The sequence below is a fragment of the Gorilla gorilla genome, chromosome 21 (genome assembly GCF_029281585.2).
Source record: "Gorilla gorilla gorilla isolate KB3781 chromosome 21, NHGRI_mGorGor1-v2.1_pri, whole genome shotgun sequence".
Lineage (NCBI taxonomy): Eukaryota > Metazoa > Chordata > Mammalia > Primates > Hominidae > Gorilla > Gorilla gorilla.
In genome coordinates, this window is record NC_073245.2 from 23,175,258 (window position 1) to 23,192,649 (window position 17,392).

The following is a 17,392-nucleotide window of genomic DNA, read 5'->3' on the forward strand; positions in this document are numbered from 1 at the left end:
CCCCGGCTACCGCCAAACCGTGACAACCTCGGTGTGCCCGGGGCCCGCATCTGGAACCGGCCCTCCCCGGGACTCCGAGTGCGGGGCGGCGCGGCAGGCGGCCCCGAGGAGCGCGGAGAGTAGTGGAGGTGGCTTGCCGGGTGAGTGGCTCGGGGCGGCGAGGGCGGGGGAGCCAAGCGTGGAGGTAACTCCCGGCCGCAGCTGAAGCCCTCCTCCTCCTCCTCCTCCTCCTCCTCCTCCTCCTCCTCCTCCTCCTCCTCCTCCTCCTCCTCCTCCTCCTCCTCCTCCTCCTCCTCCTCCTCCTCCTCCTCCTCCTCCTCCTCCTCCTCCTTCTCCTCCTCCTCCTCCTCCTCCTCCTCCCCGCGCTTCTCTGGCGGCCGCTCCCGCTCCAGCTGCGGCGCCGCGGCCACATCTGGGGCGCCCATGTGCGCTCGGGGGCTCGGCTGCGCCCGCCCCGCCGCCGACCCCGCAGCCCCCTGCCAGCAGGGTGGCCTCCGGCCCGGCCCGGGTCCCGGGCTGCCCCGGGACCCAGTCTCCGTCTCCGCCGCCGCCGCCGCCGCCAGGCAGCGCCGGGGCTTGCTCCGCAGCCGGCTTGGACACCCCCGGCCTCGCGGTGGCTCCGCCGTGGTGCGGCGGCGGCGGCGGCGGCGCCGGCAGCTCCTGCTCCCCCGGCCCCGCACACCCCGCCGCGCCCAGCGCCAGCCCCGCGGGCCCGGGAAGCGGAGCCCTGGCGGGAGCCGAGGCGGGAGCCGCGCTGCCGGGCTCCCGGGCTCCTACTCCTCCTCCCCCGGCGTCACCGCCGCCGCCGGCCGCCGCGCCGGGTCCTAAAGCCGCGCGTCTCAAGAGGATGGTGCGCCTGGCGGCCGAGCTGCTGCTGCTGCTGGGGCTGCTGCTGCTCACGCTGCACATCACCGTGCTGCGCGGCTCGGGAGCCGCCGACGGGCCCGACGCGGCCGCAGGCAACGCCAGCCAAGCCCAGCTGCAGGTGAGTGCGCCGCCGGAGAGGGGCGTGCGCGGCTGCGGGGACGGTTTGTGGGGCGGGGGTGCTGAGCTAGTGCCGGGTGGATGCAGGGAGGCGGGTCCCCCGCCCCACCTAAGAGCAACTGTTTTGGCAGTAGTTTTGCCCGGGCCACTTGACTTAGGCAGAGGCGGAGCGGGGACACGTGCCTGGAGGCTGCACCCGGCTTCCAGGTCTGCCGGCTGCGCTCCTTCAGTTCTGTCTGTCACGGGTCAGGTGCGGGGTTGGTGGGGAGGTGGGGAGGTGGGAAGGAGCGAGGTTTGGGATGAGCAGAGGAAGTGTGGAGAATGTGCTTGCTTGGGGGTGCTACCAGTCTTTCGTTGCCCTTCGGAGGCTGAGTAATGTTACTCGAGGCTGGAGGGACGCAAGGAGACTTTATAGGATGATATCCCTGAAGTCTTTGGGAGAAAGAACTCCGGGAGTCTACCCCTTTAGGAAGCAATGCCAAAGGTCAGGACATAATTTCCCAAGGAGAATAGCCAGGCACCCCCTCCTCACCCTCAGGGTTCCCTTGCTTCCAGTGTTCCTCTTCCTCCGGGAGCCTCGCCTGAGGTCCCCCCCTCCCCCCTTGTGTCCCCTTGGTCATGGGGAAGGTGCAGAGTGAAGGCACCGGTAGTGATTTGGGCCAGGGTTACCTGGGGCTTTTAAACTTGTAGCAAAGTCTTTCTCCCAAGGATCTTCCCGGTTGAAGGTCGCTTTAGCAATTGGATTCTGTTTATCCATTTCAACTTCAGGGCAAGGAGAGGGCGTAGTGGACGGTCAGACATAATATGAGTTCTGACTTCGGAATAGAATTGCCCAGCTAGGCATTTCCTGCCGCTGTGTTAGCGCCTTTCCTTGAGTCTAGGGGTGGGACAACTGTAAACTTGGAGCATAGGCAAAAGCAAGCAGGGATTTTCCCAGGAGGCAGAGGGGATTCTCTGGCTCCTAAAATCTGCTCAAACCAGGCGCGGTGGCTCACGCCTGTGATCCCAGCACTTTAGCAGGCAGAGGCGGGTGGATCACCTCAGGCCAGGAGTTGAAGACTATCCTGGCCGACATGGTGAAACCCCGTCTCTACTAAAAATACAAAAATTAGCTGGGCGTGGTGGCGCACGCCTGTAGTCCCAGTTACTCGGGAGGCTGAGGCAGGAGAATTGCTTGAACCCGGGAGGTTGTAGTGAGCTGAGATCGCGCCACTGCACTCCAGCCTGGGTGACAGAGCGAGACTCTGTCTCAAAAAACAAACAAAAAATAAATAAATAAAACGAAATAAGCACTATTCATTGTTCCCAAAGGCCTTTATATTCATTGTCTTTGATAATTCACTTTTTACATCTTTATACAATTTATTGCGAAAAACTTTACCGTAAAGAGAAAACTAATAAAACACTTCCATTGTGTTTACTAAATGCCACCGTTTTAAGTACTTTACAGAATTTAACTCACTTAATTTAACCATAATCTTATGAGACATGGTACTGTTAATATCGCCCCATTTACAGATGTAAAAACTGAGGTACAGCGAGGTTAAAAAACTTGTCAAAGTTCAGACATTCCAAACTCTTGATTACACCAAATTTTGTCTCTACCAGGATAGACTAAAGCAAGGTGATTATTGCACGCAATTCCAAAACAGTAGAAAAGTACACACCCCAAAGCTTAAAGTTGTTTTAACTTTGAGACATTTCTAAAAATGTCCTAACTTTGTGGGATCTCTCATCTTCTCCCGTGGGTAGATAAGTACAGTGACAGACTGAGGGAATTTCTATGCGGAAGTTGAAGATGCCACCATCCTATAGACTGGGGCACTCACCAATCTAACACTGTGGAGATAATTCTTAATATCTTCAAGATTTCTGGAAGTTATATTTTATACATGATGCTTTCTTTCCTCATGGACTCATGAAAAGCCATAAAAATGATGTTCTGTGGAAAAGTAAATTTGGCAGATTTCTTTATGAGGTGTTTGCTATCATTAGAATAACCCGGGGTTGGCCTTTTCCGCTTGAACAGTAAGGTAATGAGAGAAGCAGCTGGTGGAAGTGGCAGTTCTAAAAGGGAAGTGGACTGAATTCTCAAAAGGGGCTTTGGCTGAAGAACTGCCCCAAGAGGACACAACAAATGGGGGATTTAGAAAGAGTTATGCTCCTAGAAATATCTTGAGTCCCAAGTAGCTGCTAATCCACCAGCTTCAGCTTATCTTGTAACAGTGTTCGGTGAGACTGTCCACTCAATGCACACACTTTTCCAAGCAGAATGATGAGTTCAGCAGTTTAGTTCATAATTTTGCTGTTTTGTAATTTGTTATTATAAAAGTTTTATACTCTTCCTGACCAAAGTTATTTCTTTGGCCCTCGACTCTCTGAAGGTATTATAAGTCAAAAGAAGAATGTTCTGCCAGATGAGGAAGTCTGCAAAAGACATTTATTAGTCCATCGTTTTCAGGCCCCAGAAAGTGAATCTGCTAGTAGCAGGTGTATTTGAAGACAAAACTGTGGACACTGTATTCTTTCTTTTTACCAGACATTTTAAACCCAAGTCTTAAACATCATCTAAATTTGTTGGTTCTGTGCTATCCTGAGCTACTAAAATCCTTCTTCACAATCAGAAAATTAATCAATCCGTATACATCATTTTTATTGTTTTTATCTCTGTATACAACCTTCTAAAATATAAGGTTGTCTTAGTCAGAAATATGCAATGGTGAGTTTATTTACCTGAATTGTAGTATGTTTGTATTCATTTAAAAAGGGACACATTCTTACTTAAGGATATATCAAGGACACCCAATAAAGTAGTAGTAAGAAAAGCAACAAGAATAGCTAAGATTTATTAAGTGCCTTTTATGTGGCAGGCACTGTTCTTAGCACTTTACTAGCTTTCTTTTTTTTTTTTTTTTTTTTTTTTTGTGAGATGGAGTCTCGCTCTGTCGCCCAGGCTGGAGTGCAGTGGCGCGATCTCTGCTCACTGCAACCTCCGCCTCCCGGGTTCATGCCATTCTCCTGCCTCAGCCTCCCAAGTAGCTGGGACTACAGGTGCCTGCCACCACGCCCGGCTAATTTTTTTTTTTTTTTTTTGTATTTTTAGTAGAGACGGGGTTTCACCATGTTAGCCGGGATGGTCTCACTCTCCTGACCTCGTGATCTGCCCGCCTTGGCCTCCCAAAGTGCTGGGATTACAGGCGTGAGCCACCGCGCCCGGCCCATACTAGCTTTCTTAATCCTCACAAAAATCCCGGGAATTAGGTACTATCATTATCCCTGTTTCAAAAGGAGAAACTGAGGTTAGGTAATTTGCCCAAGGTTGCACAGCTAGAAGCTTCTTCATTTATTTTCGTTATTTTATAGTGGGGAGCTATTTGAAGCATATTTCTACTGCAAGTTCTTCATAAAGTCATACACTCAAGACAGAGAAAGGCTTTTAACAATTTACATTTTCAAATGTATCTTGACAGTCTTACTGTGTTAACTATGACATATATGTATATATACACATACATTATATATACATAATACACATATATGTATAAATGTTATCTAACTTTTTTTGTAGTTTCAGCACACTAGGGGTTACATTTTTGACTCTTTGTATGACTGTCTCCCCTAGTATGCCCTAGTGTGCTCAAAACATTGATAGGTACGATGTTACGAGGTGGCAGTAAAAAGTTTTGAGTACACTATCCATATTGGGTAACTGGCTGATGAAAATAAAAATGTTAGTCTTCGAATGGTTTTCAGTATTTTTAAAATATCTAGTAAGAAATGAGAAAACTATCTGCAGTAGCTGCATTAAAATGCATGGAAACATCAACTTTTTCTTGCTTTCGAATCTTAGTTCATTAGAATAAGTGTGTCTCATATTAATCAGATACTCAGATTAGTTCTTTCACATATATTTAATTAATGTTAATGAGAAAACATACATAGATATGGATATAGATATAGATATATAATAAAAGTCATGTGGAAGACAAAATATAGAATCCATAGGCAATAATAGTACTAATAAAGGTATCTCCTTTGTCTGAAATTCAAATGATTGCCTTTCCACTAAATTTCAGTCAGTTTTAGAATCATGAATTTCTATATATTTTTAGTAGTAAGTCAGAGCTCATTAAGGCAGTGAGATTTAAGCAAGTATTATAAAACACCAATTTGATTATTTTTACAATAACATTAAAGCAAACCAAGCTCTCGAATGTAGTAAAATGTCTTTGTTCTCTGTTTCCTAACTATCATCTTTATGAACACTTTCCATCTTTTATCCCTTTATTGCCTTCAGTAAAACAGCTTAGCTTCTTGTATTCACTGCTTTGGATTTAGGAGTTCATCCAAGCCACTTATAGCAGTAGAAGCAAAAGCATAATTTATCTGTACTTAATACAAGAAAGTCAATAGCCATTTGTGTTTCTTATTTTGTGACTTACCTGCTCGTTTTCCAGTCAGGCTGATTACTTTTACTGGAATTTTTTTTTTTAATGATTGACAATTGTTTCACTTAGCTATTGCTGCAGAACAAACCACCCTAAAATTTAGTGGCTTAACACAACCACCATTTTATTTCTTCATGAATTTGTATGACAGCACCTTGCTTGGGCTCAGCTGAGTGGTTCTTCTGGTGATTTCACCTGATATTACTCATGTAGCTGTGGCCATCTGTTGGCTTCATGTGGGCTAGGTGGTCCAAAAATACCTCACTCATTTGTCTGATAGTTGGTGCTTGCTGTCACTTAGGTTTGCTCTCCATATAATCTCTCATCCTTAAGGAGTCTAGCTCATATATGTTTACATGGTGGACTCAGAGCAGCAAGAGAATAAAAGCAGAAATTGCAAGACCTATTGATGAGTTTGCACAACTTCATTTCAGCTGTATTCTATTAGCCAAACCACATGGTTGCTTAGATTCTAGTGGACAAGAAATAGATTCCACTTCTTGATGGGAGGAGCAGCAAAGTCACATTAAAGAAGAGCATGTGTACAGGGAGGAATCATAGGCATCTTTTTATCTTTGTTCTCCTAATTTTTGATTTACATTTTTAGAACCCATAGTGCAAGGACATAAAGTGTCCTTTTTGGTGACTGTATTTTTATCAAGGTGAAACTCTTTATCTCTTTTATTGTCTTTTGTCTTGAATACTTTTTTGTGTCATATTAATATTGCAACTTCTGCTCTTTCTTCCTTTTAGAATTTGTTTGAGTGTCTTTTCCAACCTTTATTTTCAAACTTTTTTTGACTTTTTAATTTACTTTTTTCAAATTTATTCATTTATTTTGAGATGGAGTCTCACTCTATCTCCCAGGCTGGAGTGCAGTGGCGCTATCTTGGCTCACTGCAAGCTCCACCTCCTGGGTTCACACCATTCTCCTGCCTCAGCCTCCCGAGTAGCTGGGACTACAGGCGCATGCCACCATGCCTAGCTATTTTTTTGTATTTTTAGTGGAGACAGGGTTTCACCGTGTTAGCTAGGATGGTCTCAATCTCCTGACCTCATGATCTGCCTGCCTCGACCTCCCAAAGTGCTGGGATTACAGGTGTGAGCCACCACGCCCAGACCAACTTTTTTCTTTTTTTTTTTTTGAGACGGAGTCTTGCTCTGTCACCCAGGCTGGAGTGCAGTGGCGCGATCTTGGCTCACTTCAAACTCTGCCTCCTGGCTTCACGCCATTCTCCTGCTTCAGCCTCCCGGGTAGCTGGGACTACAGGCGCCCACCACCACGCCTGGCTAATTTTTTGTATTTTTAGTAGAGACGGGGTTTCACCCTGTTAGCCAGGATGGTCTCGATCTCCTGACCTCATGATCCTCCCGCCTCTGCCTCCCAAAGTGCTGGGATTACAGGTGTGAGCCACCGTGCCTGGCCCCAACTTTTTAATTTAAATATCTTTCTTATTAATAAGCTATAGCTAAATTATCTTTGTTTATGCAATACATCAATGGATTTAACCCATTTATATTTATTGATAAATTAGAAATATTTTTTCATTTTATTTGCTATTCTAAAATTTTTATTTATTTTTATTTTTCCTCCCTTACTCTCACCTTCAATTTATCTGTATGACCTTTGGCAAGAGGGTTAGCCTCTCTATGTCTAGATTTTCTCATCTGTAAAATAGATATATAGTAACTATTTCTCAGCATTATTGTGAGGATTAGAACATTGAATGCATGCTAAATGTGTTATTAGAGCTTGGCATTTAATCATTTGATAAGTATTTATTTATTTAAGATGGAGTCTCGCTCTGTTGCCCAGGCTGGAGTGCAGTGGCACGATCTCAGCTCACTGCAACCTCCACCTCCCAGGCTCAAGTGATCCTCCTACCTCCACCTCCCAAGTAGCTGGGACTACAGGTGCTCACCACCATGCCCAGCTAAGTTTTGTTTTTTTTATAGAGACCAGGTTTCACCATGTTGCCCAGGCAGTTCTCAAACTCCTGGACTCAAGCGATCCACCTGTCTCAGCCTCCCAAAGTGTTCGGATTACAGGCATGAGCCACCATGCCTGGCCATTTGATGAGTATTTAAATATTACTTTTTTAATTTTTATCAAGTTTTTAAAGTTATCTGTTCTATTTCTATTATGTTTAACATTTTAACAAACATATTTGAACTAACACTTTTCTATCAATGCTGAGAATCAATCAGTATCTATAACCTAAACCCACCACATAAACAAGATTCTGACATGCTAGATGAAAGATTCTCTGTCTTGATATCATCTCACACCAGTTAGAATGGCAATCATTAAAAAGTCAGGAAACAACAGGTGCTGGAGAGGATGTGGAGAAATAGGAACACTTTTACACTGTTGGTGGGACTGTAAACTAGTTCAACCATTGTGGAAGTCAGTGTGGCGATTCCTCAGGGATCTAGAACTAGAAATACCATTTGACCCAGCCATCCCATTACTGGGTATATACCCAAAGGACTATAAATCATGCTGCTATAAAGACACATGCACACGTATGTTTATTGCGGCATTATTCACAATAGCAAAGACTTGGAACCAACCCAAATGTCCAACAATGATAGACTGGATTAAGAAAATGTGGCACATATACACCATGGAATACTATGCAGCCATAAAAAATGACGAGTTCATGCCCTTTGTAGGGACATGGATGAAATTGGAAACCATCATTCTCAGTAAACTATCGCAAGAACAAAAAACCAAACACCGCATATTCTCACTCATAGGTGGGAATTGAACAATGAGATCACATGGACACAGGAAGGGGAATATCACACTCTGGGGACTGTTGTGGGGTGGGGGGAGGGGGGAGGGATAGCATTGGGAGATATACCACCAGCATGGCACATGTATACATATGTAACTAACCTGCACAATGTGCACATGTACCCTAAAACTTAAAGTATAATAAAAAAAAAAAAAAAAAAAAAAAGAAAGATTCTCTGTCTTGTCTGTACACTATGTATACTATCTCTAATCTTTTAAGCTTCTGAAATTTTAGTGCTAGAAGTTTTCTTTTAATCTTTCTTTCTTTTTTCTTTCCTTTCTTTTTAGTATGTCTATCTTAGGAATCAATTCTTACCAGTTTTATTATACTACCAATAATTATTTAGACTTAATTCTAAGATTTACTTATTTCTTTATCTAGCTGCTGCTGCCTTTTTTTTTTTTCTTTTTGAGATGGAGTCTAGCTCTGTTGCCCAGGCTGGAGTCCAGGAGTGCAGTGGTGTGATCTCAGCTCACTGCAACCTCCCTCTCCCGGGTTCAAGTGATTCTCGTGCCTCAGCCTCCCAAATAGCTGGGATTACAGGTACCCACCACCATGCCCGGCTAATTTTTGTATTTTTAGTAGAGACGGAGTTTCACCATGTTGGCCAGGCTGGTCTCGAACTCTTCATCTCAGGTGATCTGCCCGTCCTGGCCTCCCAAAATGCTGGGATTACAGGTGTGAGCCACTGTGCCTGGCCTGCTGCTGCTTCTTCAATCTCATACTTTCATCTTTTATTTTGCTAGAACACAGTTTCAAAAATTTTTTCAGAGAGAATTTATTAATTATAAACTCTATAAGAACCTATATCTTTAGACATATCTTTATTTGATTCTCAAAATTAAATGCTAATTTGGCAGTTGGCTGTCTTCTATCTTATTTCCCCCCTAAGAATTTTAAGAATAGAATTTAATTTTTTATACCATCTCATATTTCAGATGAGAAGTCTAATATCATTTCTTTGTAGGTGATTTTTTTAAAAACTTGATGCTTTTATGATTTTTTTCCTTTATTTTAATGTTTGGAAATTTTACCAGGTTGTGTTTAGATTCAGGGCTTTAGCTGTTAGTCCTGTTCAGCATATGGTGGACCCTTTCATTCTGAAGTCTAAACTTTGTCTCCAGCTTGAAAAAATTTCTTTAGTTATATCTTTGGTATTTCCAATATCCCTGTACTCTTTTTCTGGAACTCCTGTTAGAGATTGAAACTAACATTGAGATTTCAAGATCTATCTTTCATGTCTCTGAATTTTTCTTCTCATACTTTTATTTCTGTTTTTTAATTGTGTCTTATGTCTCGAGGCATTCTTCTGGCTATTTCAACCCCAGTGTCTTGTTTAGGAATATTTCATAACTGAACGCTCATAGTAAATATCAGATGCAAATGTCAAACTCAACCACTCTGAAACCCAGGACTGAATGAAATAGCTCTACCACTTCCTGCCCTCAGCCTTTTCTCCTAACTTCTATAGCCTCTTTTCTCCCCTTCTTTTTCTTTCCCTTTCTTTCCTTTTTCTTCCTTTTTTATCTTCCTTTCCTTTCTTTTTCCTTATCTTTCTTCTCTTCTCTCTCTCTGCATTTTTTAAAGTTTTTTAAAACTACATATAAATTACATGCAATAAAATGGATGAATCTTAAGGGTTCAGTTTCATTTTTGACAGTTGTATATGCCTATATAGTTACCACCAAAATTAGGATATAGAACATTCCCCATCACCCCAGAAAGTCTTCTAGTGCACAATTGTAGGCAATTTGCTCCTTCCAGAGGCAACCAATTTCTGGCTTCCATTACCATAGATTAGTTTTGCCTGTTCCAGACTTTCACATAAATGGAAATGTACTTTTTACATTTTTCCATGTGCCTGGCTTCTCTCATTAAACTAAGTTTTTGAGATTCATTTATTTTGTGTGTATCAGTAGATTTCTCTCTTTTATTGCTAAATGATAGTCCACTGTGTAACTCTATCACAATTTGTATATCCCCATCAATGGACATTTGGTTTGTTTCCATTGCTTTGCATATTATGAGTAAGACCATGTTAGTATTCTTACACAAGCCTTTCTGTGGGCCTATGTTTTCATTTCTTGTGAGTAAATTTCTAGTAGTAAGGCTGACATAGTCTCTGTTCTTGATAGTATTGTGGTAATTCTTCTAGGGAAACTGACTTTTTAGAGATCTCACTTTCCTTTTCTCACCTCTGTAGTGCTTCACTTTCAATTGGTTGCCACTTGTTTCATATCTACCAGAAATCCCTCTCTCTCTTCTGTTGGCCCTTCTTTCAGCTTTCCAATTCTGTTGTGGATTGACTCATATTTCTTCTACCTCCTCCATAGAATTAATAAATAGAAAAGAGGTAAACGCCACCTTGGTCGGCCACCTTGAGCTCAAGCACTATAATTCTATTTCTTAATTTTATTTTCCTTTATATAAACCAAAATAAAGTTCTATCATTTGTGCTGTTCCTTCATTTATTCACTTCTACTCATAGTTTAAAAGGCATTAATCTTTGAGGTTTGGGGGCATCCTCAGATGTCTATTCATTTGGTCAAGAAGAATCTGTTTTGGTTTTAATGCCTCCAAAGCAAATAATCTCAATAACATTTTCCATATGTCATACAAGTGTTTTTTAACATCTCTTAATATCAGAACATTTTTCCTCTGATATGCCCATTAAATCTTTTACGCTACATGTTAATTTCATGTTCACTTTGTTCACTTTTTTTTCTTCCCCGTGTTCATGAACAGGTGGCTGCTCTCTTTTCAAGAAACTTCTCCTGTAGAACTTGAAGATTATTATGTAATAGTTCCTTTGTTGTCTCCAAATTCCATTATCTCAGTTTCTTTAACTTGTCTTCATTAGTCTTATTGTAAAATATTTTAGTGCTTTCTGTGGTTCTATTATTTCTCTCTCATCTTCTGAGAGCATCTTTCTTTTGCAACCCTTGGCTTAGGGTTTACAAATTTTACCCTTTACAAATTTTATGATTTGTAAAGAAAAGAATGACAATGAAGCCCCTTAGGTCCTCAATGACAGCTAAGAGTGTCCCTCTGTCTCTACTCATCCCCCAAAGACAGGAGATAATTTAGAGATGGGATTGGGGTGTCGGTTTAGTGCCCAGATTATATGTAGTGAGTTCAAACAAACAGCAAGGGAATGTGTTGTAGAAAAGAAAAAAGAAAAAAAAAAAACCTCACTTTGCATTTTATTTAAACCTTATACAATTCCTTTTTATAAGAATTATAAGAAACTGAACATAAATATGTAAAACCTAATTTATTTCCTTCTGTGGCTTATCAGTCAAGAGGTTAGATCAAGTCCAGTGCTGACAAAACCAATATGCTTATTATGCCCAGTGTTTCTCTTGGGACTAAGCACTCACTGCCCATTGTGGTCCCTGAGTTGATAATGTACCCTTCTGCCTCTTTCTCTTCCCTGCCTTCCTCCCTCTTCCCCTACCAGAGATTTCTGGGGTCATCTCTCAAATAAATTACTTGTTCTTTGTCTCAGGGTCCGCTTCTAGGAAAACCCACACTAAGTGAACCACACCCAAATGGTAGTCATGGTGATAATGGATACTCCTCTAGGTAGCAACAATACAGGAAGTCTCCAGAAAGGTAACAGAGCAGAGTTTCCATGAGGCCCCTGTTTGTTGTTGTCATTAACAGCGAGGAAGTCTGTTAGCCTCAGAGAGATGTGCTGCAGGCAGCAAAAGAACCAGGCTACCCCATGCCCTCCCGGAGCAGTCAGGAAGAGGGAAATTCCAAAATTACAGAGATGGGCTGCAAAGGTCACGCCTAGGCAAAGCCTACAAATTCCTGGTGTTTAGAGATCTAATGGGTCCTTTTTCTCCTGAGATGCTGATCCCATGGTCCTTTACTATCTTAGGTGGGAGGATGAGTAACAATGGGGAGGCCTCAGAGGCGTGTGGGATTGTCATCTACTCCCTGTGAGGCATCAACTCCCTGAGCACAGACCAGCATGTGTCCCTGGAAAGTTATTTTTGTAAACCGAGTAGAAGTAAAAACAGTAGGTTAACTACCCCTTCTTCCTGTTGGCCTGACTCATGCACATTTTAGTAAACCCAATCATCTTGCACAGAGCACTCTCTGTGGCTGACACACATCCATTAGACAGCAACACCCACATTCCCCATGGAAGAGATAGTACTGCGAGGTTCACGGAATAGAAGAGTTCTGTCTTCAAGTTTGGGTCTCTGAGCTGCCCGATTTGCAGTTTCGAGTACCCCAATCACCAGATATTCAAGAGCAGTGACCTGGAAAAGGTCAGGTAGGCTTTGAATGCGATGGGCCATTGATGTCTTCTGGACACCACTTATCTATTTTCAAAAATAGCAAAGTATGTCCAAAATCTGTATGAAGAATGCAGAGAAGCTGGAAATGGTCATAGCCTGCCCCAGTGTTAACTTCCTCCCATAAGCATCCAGATAGAATATTTTCACCAAGGACAAAGAAACAAATAACAGACATGCCTTGCCTCACAGGTAACGCTGGGAGATGGCAGTGAGGACAGGAGGAGAAGAGTGGCAGTCATTTTATTATTTTTTTAAATACAGCTTTGTTGAAGTGCAATTGACAACTAATAAACTGTACATATTTAAATGAAAAATTTGACAATACTGACACCTGTAAAACCATCACCATAGTCAAGATGATGAATAAATCTACCATCTGAAAAGTTTCCTTGTGCTCCTCTGTGAGCTTCAGCAATCTCCAAGCAACCACTGATCTGCCTTCTCTCACTGTAGATTAGTGTTGGATTTCCTAGACTTTTATATAAGTGGAATACAGAATGCATAGCATTGCATGATATGGCTTTTTGCTCACGTTGAGATTCATTCATGTTGTTCTGTGCATAGATAATTTGTTCCTTTTTATTACCAATTAATATTCTATTGTGTGGATATACCACCATATGCTTACCCATTGACCCATTTAGGTTATTTCCTATTTGGCAACTATTAAAGATGCTGTGAACATTCGGGTATAAGCCTTTGTGTGAACATTTGCTTTCATTTCTCTTGGGTGAATGAATACTTTGGAGCAGAATGGTTGGATCATATAGCAGTTGTATGTTTAGCTTATTAAGAAATTCTGGAAATCTTTTTGGTGCACTCACATAAAGTGTTTAGGATCTACAACAATCCAGGTACTCCCTTGGAAAACTTCACAGCATTTGAAGGTTGAATCCCAGGATGATATTTTTCTTGGTTAAAATGTAAGTGTATGAACTACAGTATATTATGAAATACTGAAAGAAGGAGAGAAGATACTGTCTCCTTAGAAGGAATTCTCCTTTCTTTTCAGAATGCCCAAAGTAGTCTCATGGGTCTCGATTCTCCAAGTGATGGTGGTGACAGACATTGATTGTAGTGACCATCATGGTGGAGGTTGTGAAAAGAAAATTCGATGCTGGACCAAAAAAAAAAAAAAAAAAAACAGGCTGGAAAAGTGTCCCAGAAGAAAACTCTACTTCTCCCGTGTCCTGCTGTCCAATATTCCTTGATTCTCTTGCCCCATTCCTTGTCCCCATGAGTGGAAATTAAGAAAACCAGAAATGTATTTCGTATCTCCTGCCTGGGGCCTCAATTACATTGTGACATAGAAACCTGGTATGGATTTTGAGCTCAAAATGAATTGGAAGCCAGGTTTATTGCTGGGAATCTTCAAATTTCAGGGAGTAGAAAGAGCAAAAATAAAAATGGAGATCCTGCCGGGCGCGGTGGCTCATGCCTGTAATCCTAGCACTTTGGGAGGCCAAGGCGGGTGGATCACCTGAGGTCGGGAGTTCAAGACCAGCCTGACCAACATGGAGAAACCCCATCTCTACTGAAAATACAAAATTAGCCGGGCGTGGTGGTGCATTCCTGTAATCCCAGCTACTCGGGAGGCTGAGGCAGGAAAATTGCTTGAACCGGGGAGCTAGAGGTTGCGATGAGCCAAGACTGTGCTATTGCATTCCTGCCTGGGCAACAAGAGCGAAACTCCATCTCAAAAAAAAAAAAAAAAAAAAGGAGATCCCATTAGATGTTCCTAATTCTTAGCCCAAGAAATGAATTGAGGAAATTCTGACCTTCTGGGCACATGGGACATAGGAAAATACAGACTGTTAGTGACTCACATAGGATCCTCATTATGAGGGAAAATACTGTCCTTCTCTTACACATAAGGTAACCCATCCATTGCCCAAATGTTCACTAGGTGCATTCATGGCCCAGAGATAGACAAGAAGCTCAGAATGGCTTCTCAGCCCTTGCGCCCAGAATGCGATCTACAGACCACCAGTATTAGCATCTCCTGAAAGCTTGTTATAAAATAAGAGTCTTAAGCCATGCCCAGAACTACTGAATCAGAATCTGCATTTTAAAAATGTTTATTTATATATATTTGGGGGGTACAGGTGCAGGTTTCTTAGGTGCGTATATTGTGTAGTAGTGAAGTCTGGGCTTTTAGTGTACTCATCACCTGAGTAGTGAATATTGTACCCAGTGAGTAATTTTTCAGCACTCATCCCCTCCACCTCCCACCTTTTGGAGTCCCCAATGTCTGATTACTCTTCGTATGTCCATGTATGCCCATTGTTTAGCCCCCACTTATAAGGGAGAACATGTGGTATTCGACTTTCTGTTTCTGAGTTATTTCGCTTAGCATAATGGCCTCCGGTACCAGCCATGTTGCTGCGAGAGACATGACTTCATTCTTTTTTATGTCTAAGTAGTATTCCATGGTATATTTCTTTACCCAGTCTTCCACTGATGGACATTTAGGTTGATTCCATGTCTTTGCTGTTGTGAATAGTGCTGTGATATAAACAGATGAGTGCAGGTATCTTTTTGATGTATTGATTTCTTTCCCTTTGGGTATATACTCAGGAGTGGGATTGCTGGATTGAATGGTAGTTCTATTTTTGGTACTTTGAGAAATCGCCATACTGTTTTCTATAAAGGTTATGCTTATTTACATTCCCACCAACAGTGTCTAAGTGTGCCCTTTTAGCCATGTCCTCGCCAACATATGTTGCTTTTAGACTTTTTAACAATAGCTACTCTGACTTGTGTAAAATGGTATCTCATTGTGGTCTTAATTTTTATTTCTCTGATAATTAGTTATGTAAAGCATTTTTTCATATGTTTGTTGTCCTCTTGTATGTCTTCTTTTGAAAAATGCCTGTTCATGTCCTTTGTCAACTTTTTAACGAGGTCATTTGGTTTTTTCTTGCTGAGTTGTTTGAGTTCCTTGTGGATTCTGTATGTTAGCCCTTTATCAGATGCAAATTTTTTTGCATCTGATAGTTTGCAAATATTTTTTCCTACAGAATCTGTATTTTGACAAGGTCCCCAGATTAATCATATGCAGGTCATGGTTTGAGAAACACTGGTCTACATGCATGTTTTTCTTGCAAGTTGCAGGTCCCAGAAAGCACTTAATACAGGTCCTGTGTTATCCAGCTATTGCCTAATAATAATGCTGTAGGACAACTACTCCAAATCTCAACGGTCTGCAATTATAAGCATGTACTCTCACACTCATGGGTCCACGGGTCAGCTGAGGTTCAGTAGATCTAGGCAGGGCATGGCTTTAAGCTATGGATTGGGTCTAGGTTTACACTATGGGTCTCCCATTCTTTTGTGACCAGTAGGTTACCTGCCACACATTTCTCTCATGGTGATGGGATTATACCTCAGTCATATCTGTTAACATTTCATCAGCCAAAACAAGTCACAAGATCCAACAGACTAGCCAAAAAGTGGTCATGGGCTTTGGAGTTGTTTTGATTCCAGTTCTGCTCCTCAGTTAAGTCTCTGCCCCTAAGCAAAATCCTTACACTTCTCTACATCTCTGTGTCCCATTCAGTAAAACGGGATAAGAATAGTTAACATCACCAGGGCTGTGTTGAGAAGCTGCTCAGCCTGGCTGTGTGGCCAGAGTCAGGCCAAGAGAAAGGGTGAGTCCCAGAGGGCCCTGCCACTGAGAAGTCAGAGCTGGAGAAGGCTCTCACATGTCATCCTGTGGGTTGCTCTGGCAGCACATGATTCGGCCCCCACCAAGGGTTGTTTCTGAGTCAAGAAACACATGCCCATCACTTTCCATCTTTTTTCAGAATGGTTGTCCTTTCACTGCTTACAAATTGTGTGCTACATGGTAGGAACTCTGCCTGCAAATACGTTATTCATCACTCACGGGGCTTGGACAATATAAGCCTGTGACCACTTTCCCTGATGAAAGGGCATGGTTTCCTACCTTCCTTCTCCAGATGCAACAAGAGAAACAGAACATGCCTGAGGACGGGAGTTCCAAAGCTCTGTGCATAGTATATTGTACTTCCCTTTTTTTTTTTTGAAATGGAGTCTCATTGTGTCACCCAGGCTGGAGTGCAGTGGCGCAATCTTGGCTCACTGCAACCTCCACCTCCTGGGTTCAAGCAAGTCTACTGCCTCAGCCTCCTGAGTAGCTGGGATGACAGGCACCCACCACCACGCACGGCTAATTTTTATATTTTTAGTAGAGAAGGGGTTTCACCATGTTGGCCAGAATGGTCTCGATCTCTTAACCTTGTGATCCACCCACCTCGGCCTCCCAAAGTGCTGGGATTACAGTCGTGAGCGAATATGCCCATCTCGGCCATCCTTCTAACAAGGACCTGCTCAGAGTTACAATTCTTAGGAGTAATACAGTAGAAGACAATTATGTTAACAAACTTCTCACCTTTCCAACTAATGCTGGGATATTCATTGAGTTAGCACGGGAAAGACTGGCACCCATGATTCAATTGCCTCCACCTGGGTCCTTCCCACAACACATGGGAATTCTGGGAGAAACAATTCGGTTGAGATTTGATTGGGGACACAACCAAGCCATATCATTCCACCCCTGGCCCCTCCAAATTTCATGTCCTAACATTTCAAAACCAATCATGCCTTCCCAACAGTCCCCCAAAGTCTTAATTTATTTCAGAATTAACCCAAAAGTCCACAGTCCAAAGTCTCATCTGAGACAAGGCAAGTCCCTTCTGCCTATGAGCCTGTAAAATCAAAAGCAAGCTAGTTACTTCCTAGATACAATGGGGGTACAGGTATTGGGTAAATACAGTCATTCCAAATGGGAGAAACTGGCCAAAACAGAGGGATTACAGGGCCCAGG

At 42.7% G+C, this 17,392-nt stretch overlaps 1 protein-coding gene across 1 annotated transcript in view; it reads left to right on the forward strand.

The window, feature by feature from the left end:
* The first annotated feature begins 304 nt into the window (after positions 1-304).
* Positions 305-17,392, forward strand: part of ISM1 (isthmin 1) — an 81,459-nt gene continuing 64,371 nt past the window's right edge. The window contains exon 1 of the mRNA XM_004061821.5: positions 305-985. Coding sequence (XP_004061869.1) covers positions 848-985 — 138 coding nt within the window. The 5' untranslated portion in view covers positions 305-847. The remainder of the gene's footprint in view (positions 986-17,392) is intronic.